Source organism: Egretta garzetta, unplaced genomic scaffold (genome assembly GCF_000687185.1).
Source record: "Egretta garzetta isolate BGI_Z169 unplaced genomic scaffold, ASM68718v1 scaffold243, whole genome shotgun sequence".
Lineage (NCBI taxonomy): Eukaryota > Metazoa > Chordata > Aves > Pelecaniformes > Ardeidae > Egretta > Egretta garzetta.
The window spans coordinates 11,594-17,171 of record NW_009259041.1 but is presented as its reverse complement, the minus strand read 5'-3'; the positions used below and the strand labels follow the sequence as shown (position 1 = coordinate 17,171).

The following is a 5,578-nucleotide window of genomic DNA, read 5'->3' as shown; positions in this document are numbered from 1 at the left end:
TGCTGGCAGCAGCACCCCCCAGCAGGCAGGAGGGCAGCCCTTAGGCAAATAAAAGTTTGCAGCTGATAAGAGCGCGGGCTGGCCCGGCGAAGCCCTTTGGCACAGCCAGGGGACAGATAGTGGCCGGCCGGACACGCACGGCCCTTCTCACCCCTCTGCGCTCCCTCCTGAGTAAACAGGCCCCTCCGGTGTCTTTCTGGGAACAGCACTCGCTGCCCCAACACCCAGCCCCGCACCACGATGCTGAGCCCTGCCGCGGCACGGGCAGCCTGGGGGCTGCAGTGGGGGGGTCACCATGGGCAGCCCCGGGTCCAGCTCTGGGGTAACGGGCAGTGAGCACAGCCCCGAGTACCTGCCGTGATGAGCGGGCACCAGGACCCACCGCAGCCACCCAGGATGGCAGCAGCTCCCGGGGTACGGCCCTGGGGGGGGGAGCACCATGGGTCTGTTCCCATGGCCACTCACAGGCTGTGAGCCCCACGCTGGCATTGCCCTGGGCATGGGGTTTGGGGGAGGGCAGCTTTTGTACCCCCCCCACTCAAGAGCCCTGTGGGGTTTATCCCAGCCCAAGGCTGGATGTACTTCCCAGGGCGCAGGCAGAGCCGTGGGGCTGCTCCCGTGTCCTCGGCTCCTGGGAGAAAGCAAGTGCCCAGGGTGGGATGTGACGTGGCCAAAGGAGCGAAAGGAAGTGGGAGAGAGGCAGACAGACAGACAGACGGATGCGCACCTGACCTGACCGCCTACACCCCAAGGCTGGGGGTGCAGGCATGGGGTGTCCCTTGGGTGCATGGCCAGCACCGCTGTCCAACCCCTCTGCTGCTTGCCTGCAGTACAGGAGGATGCTGGAGGGGTGGGGGGCTTGGAGCACCCCCTGAGTCAGGAAAGGCTTTGGGGCGACTCTGCCAGGCCTGAGACCCCAATCCCTGCTGGGGAAGCTGGTCTAACACCAGCCATGGCCCCCAGGAGCCTGCGCCAGTGACTTTCCCCCATGGCCACAGGTTTGCAGGGAGGTTCTTCTCCTCCTCCTCCCAGTTAGGACCAGTCTGCGCTGAGATTTCCCCCCTGCCCTCCCGGGGGGGGGAAGCCATGAGGGCTGCCACGGCGTGTCATACCTGCATGGCTCTGCCCGAGGCACTGGCACCAAGGAGATTATTTTTTAAGCTTTCCCAGCATACAGAAAATAGCAAGTGTCTAAAGCCGGCTCGCTTGCAGGAAGAGCTGCAGCGGGAGCAAAATCGCAGCTGCGAGGGGAGCAAGGGCAGAGGGCTGGGCAGGGGGATGCCAGCCGGGGCCACAGCATGGTCCCCTCGTCCTGCACATGCCCAGGGCTCTGCCCACAGTTGTGTTCCCCCTCCAGCACCCTGTTTCCCACAGCCCCTTGGGGGGGGCAGGCACAGGCAGCAGCATCCTCCTGGGCCAGGTATGGACCAAACCAGGTACAATCCTGCTCTTCTCAGTGCCACTGCCAACAGCGCGCAGCGAAGGGAAAGCAAATCCCAAACAGCTCCCTTCCTTCCCCCGGCCCATGGTTATATTTAGCCCTCCACGCGAGGGCACGACAGACAATGCAGCCCTGTGTGAGAACGGCGGGCGGGAGGAAACCCGCTCAATAGTCCCTATGACTTCCCGCATCCTGACATTGTCGCTCCCCTCCAGCCACTTCCCGTTGCGGGACCATGGCGCCCAGCACCCCATGCCCACCCTGGGATGGATCCTGCCCCTGCCAGCGGCTCAGGGCATCGTCCCAGTGCAGCACTGGGAGGGCAGAGACTGCTGCCTGCATAGCCAGGGGTTTTTCCTGGCATGGGGAGGTCGATGTGATCTAAAAGCAAGGAGCGGCGGTGGCCCTGGGGTGCTGGGGATGGGGACTCAGCAAGGAAGAGGCAATGCTGAGTGGGAAGGGAATGTCCCACTGTAGCTGTCCCTGGCCAGGGCACAGCATGGCAGACCTGCGCCGGGGGGGCACGGCAGGAAGAGGAGAGATGAGGAGGCTGGGAAAGGACTTGGCTGCACTCAGGGAAAAGGCAAAACAAGAGCCTGGGAAAACAGCCTCAGATGACCGGGACAGGGAGCAGGCGTCCCCAGGGGCTGCAGGGGATGCGCCGGGGGGGCGGGATGGACACACATGCCATTTGCTCTCCAGTGCAGCCGGGGTGCATGCATGTCCTGGCTGCCCCGGGGTCACTGCGTTTCTCCAGGCCGGGACACAGGCGCCTGAGTCCCTGCAGGCCCCAGCTCCCCTCTCCAGCCCCCCCACCACCACCACTCCCCTCCTTCCCAAAGCATTGTCGCCTTCTGGGGAAAGGACGGATGGCTCTGAGCAGCCCTTGTGCCAGCGCAGGGTCACAGCGTCCCAGCAGCTGTGCTGGCCCGCAGCAAGCCAGGGCGCAGCCTGGCCCCGCCACAGCTCCGGCTCGCTGCCTGCCTCCTGCCTGCAGAAACCACCGCCTGCTCCTCTCACAAGCTGTTTGCGATGGACCCTCGGGGCAAATGTGGCCCCGGGCAGGGCAGAGGGTCAGCCCGGGAGCCGGGGCAGCCCTGGGAGGCGGCAGGGAGGAAGCAGCAAGGCAGCAGGGCCGTGCCAAGAGCACAGGAGCTGGCTTGCTCCCCCCCAGCCTGGGGCATGGCCACCTCAGGATGGTGAGGGACAGGCAGCACTTCTGCAGCCGCCGGATTCGATCCCTGCTCCACGGCACAGTGCAGCCAGCCGCACGCCCCCAGACACGCTGCTGGCACAGCTCCTCGCCACGCTCCTGCTGCAGCGCCCAGCTGTGCCGTGCTGGGAACAGCTGGATGACAAACCAGAACAAGGACTCGCGCTTGAGCAGTTGTGTGCAGGCTCGGGAAGCCAGAGGGGTTTTTTTTGCCATAATGGTTTATTCAACAAAGCTTCCTCTCTTCGTGAGCCACTGTGGCTGCTCACCTCCGCCCTGAGTGCCTGCAGGCTCCTCTTCTTCCCCAGCCAGTGCTTCCCAGGCAGCACATTGTTGGGATTCAATGGGAGGAAGGGTGGGTTTACGGCACTGAGGAGAAAGGCAACCCGCCTCTGGGAAGCAGCTTCACCCCTGTCCCAGCGCCTGCAGGGAACCACAGCCCCACAGCGACGCCGGTGTCTGCCATGGGGACGGACGGGAGTCCCCAGACACACGGAAACCAGCTGGAAACGCGGCAGGACCAGCAAGCAGTGGGAGCAGGCCGGGGGCTGCCCGGGCCGGAGCCACCAGTGCCCACACAGCTCTGTCGGGGCTCAGCCCTTCCCGAGGGCATTGCTCCAGCCCCACACCGGAGCAGCCCCCCCCGACCGACACCACACGGGCCCAGGGGAGGAAACAGTGCAGCAAGGCCCCGACAAAGCCCAATTGTGCCCGGCCGGCCCTGGGAACAGGCAAATCAATGGGCTATGGACAGCCAAGGGAGCTGCTCCATCATGGGGTGAACAAAAGCATTTTGAATGACATTTCCGAGCTGGGTCCAGCCAGTCCCAGCTGGGGGAAGGGACGGGACCGTTCCCACCATGGCACACAATAGGGAGCAGCCATACGCCCAGCATCACCCTGCAGCCAGGCTGGGAGAGCAAGAGGCCAAGGGCAGGGGCTTAGCTCAAGGAACAGTACCAGTCTGCCAGCAGGACCGGGACGGTGGCACGAGAGGTGCTGTGAGCCCTAGTGCAGGAGAAGGCAGTGGGACGGGACTGGGACAGCCTTCGCATCGCCCCATGGCTCCTTCTAACCCAGCCTCAGCTGCCCTCACGCACCCTGACAGCAAAGACCTGCGAGTTCCCGGCGGTGCCTGGCTTTGAGCCCGGCCGGAGGGCAGCGATCCAACCCAAGGACAGCAGGTCGGGAGGTAAACACAGCTGGGCAACACCAGCAGTAAAGCTGTCAGCGGGGCAGAAGCTGGCCTGAGGAAGCAGGACAGAGCCATGCAAAACGCTGAACTGGCTGCTGACCTCAGGGCTTCGCACCAGACACGACAGATTTATCGTCCCCGGGAGGGGAAGGCTGGGCCGGGGCAGCAGTGAGGCCTCGCTCAGGCACCAGGGGAAAAAACAAGCCGGGAGGCAGCGATAACCCCAGCTACAGCCCCGGCACGCTGCCGGCAGAGAACAGCAGCACGGCCACCAGCCAGCCCTGCTCGGGTAGCTCTCGCTGGAGTTTGGCCCTGCTGTGCCGGTGTTGCCCAAGGCTGGAGGGGACACTGGCCACCGGTCCCCAGCACTCGCTGCCAGCCTCTCCCGCCACACGCCGCCCTGCTCAGCAGCCCAGCAGGACGCCCAGTCCCCTCGGACCCCACCCAGAGCTGCCACAGCCCTTCTTGTCTAGATAAGGAGGTCGAGGGGAAGCAAGTGACGTGGCTGGGGGAGCTGGGAGGGAGGCACAACTGCAGCACGGGTTGGGATTTCGGAGCCTCCCCCTCCTTCCTGCCCACCACCCTGTACCAGGCCCTGAGGTCAGTGCCTGGCCAGGGACAACGATGGTGTTTCTCCCATTGTAGAAGGGGTTGCTTCTTGAGAACATGGGGAGCGGAAACGCTCTGAGCCAGGGTTAGGGCCGGGTGCCGATGCAGAAGACACAGAGGCCCAAGGACTGACAGAAGTTTATTCTGGCTGTTCCTGTACAGGGCAGAGATCTCCCCTTCCTCGACACGCGAGCCCAAAGCCATGCTCAGAGCTCCAGGATGGAAGCAGGGCCAGGACTTCCACCTCCCCCCGTCCCCCTTCCTCGCCACAAAGCCGGGGGATGATGCAGAGAGGGGTTCCCCAGAGATGTCCGCCGCTGCTCAGGCTCCCGTGGGTGAAACGCAGTGGCGTGGTGCTGTGGTCGGGGTTCGCAAAGAGCCACGGGAGAGCTGTAAGCAGGACAGTGGGTCCTCCTGCCGCAGATGGTTGGCCTCACCCCAACACCATGTCACTCAGGTCCAAGTTTCTTCTGTCTTCAAGCCATGGAAGAAACCCAACCTGGAGAGACATGGGTGGGACCAGGCCGAGAGGGTTTCATGGTTCAGGGGCCAGGACAGGCCGAGAGCGAATGAGTTTCAGACATGCTCCACCTCCAAAGCATGGCTCCCTGCCCGCTCTGCCACCCAGGGGGTCTGGGTGGTGCTGTGTCTTGAGTGCATCTGTGGGGTGGGCAAACCCCAACCCTCCGGCGGGGCCTGGGAGGGTGAAGAGCAGCAGTGGGCAGGGCATATTGCCCCTGCAGGAGGGAGGCTGGCGGAAGACATGCAGGTGGCAGGGGCATCCCCAGCACGGTGCTGCGGGACCCAGCCCTCCGGCAGCCGGGGCAGTCGCCGCCGGGCACCGCGTCTGCCCGCACAACTTCATTAACTCTTCTCCGGGCGGTTCCTGTTCAGCACGGCCCGAGGGGCGAACTCCAGCTTGTCCTTCAGGCTCACCACCTTGGTCAGGTCCTTGCCCGCGATCTCCTGCAGCTTGCGGTCCTCCCGCTGCTCCGAGATGCTCTTCTCCTCCTCGGCGGCGGGCGGGGGGTCTCCGCGGAGGCACCGCTCCAGGTGGTAGCCCACCAGCCCCACCACGAAGGCCACCGGGAAGGCGACGTAGGGGGCCGTGGAGCGCACG

The 5,578-nt window shown here is 64.8% G+C and overlaps 1 protein-coding gene across 1 annotated transcript; it reads right to left on the bottom strand.

The window, feature by feature from the left end:
- Positions 1-4,584: 4,584 nt before the first annotated feature.
- On the bottom strand, positions 4,585-5,577 carry SMIM12 (small integral membrane protein 12; the record flags this gene model as incomplete). Its single annotated transcript, XM_009634973.2, has 1 exon — positions 4,585-5,577. A coding segment is annotated over one exon (255 nt), but the record flags the coding sequence as incomplete, so codon positions are not given.
- Between the last annotated feature and the right edge of the window lies 1 nt (position 5,578).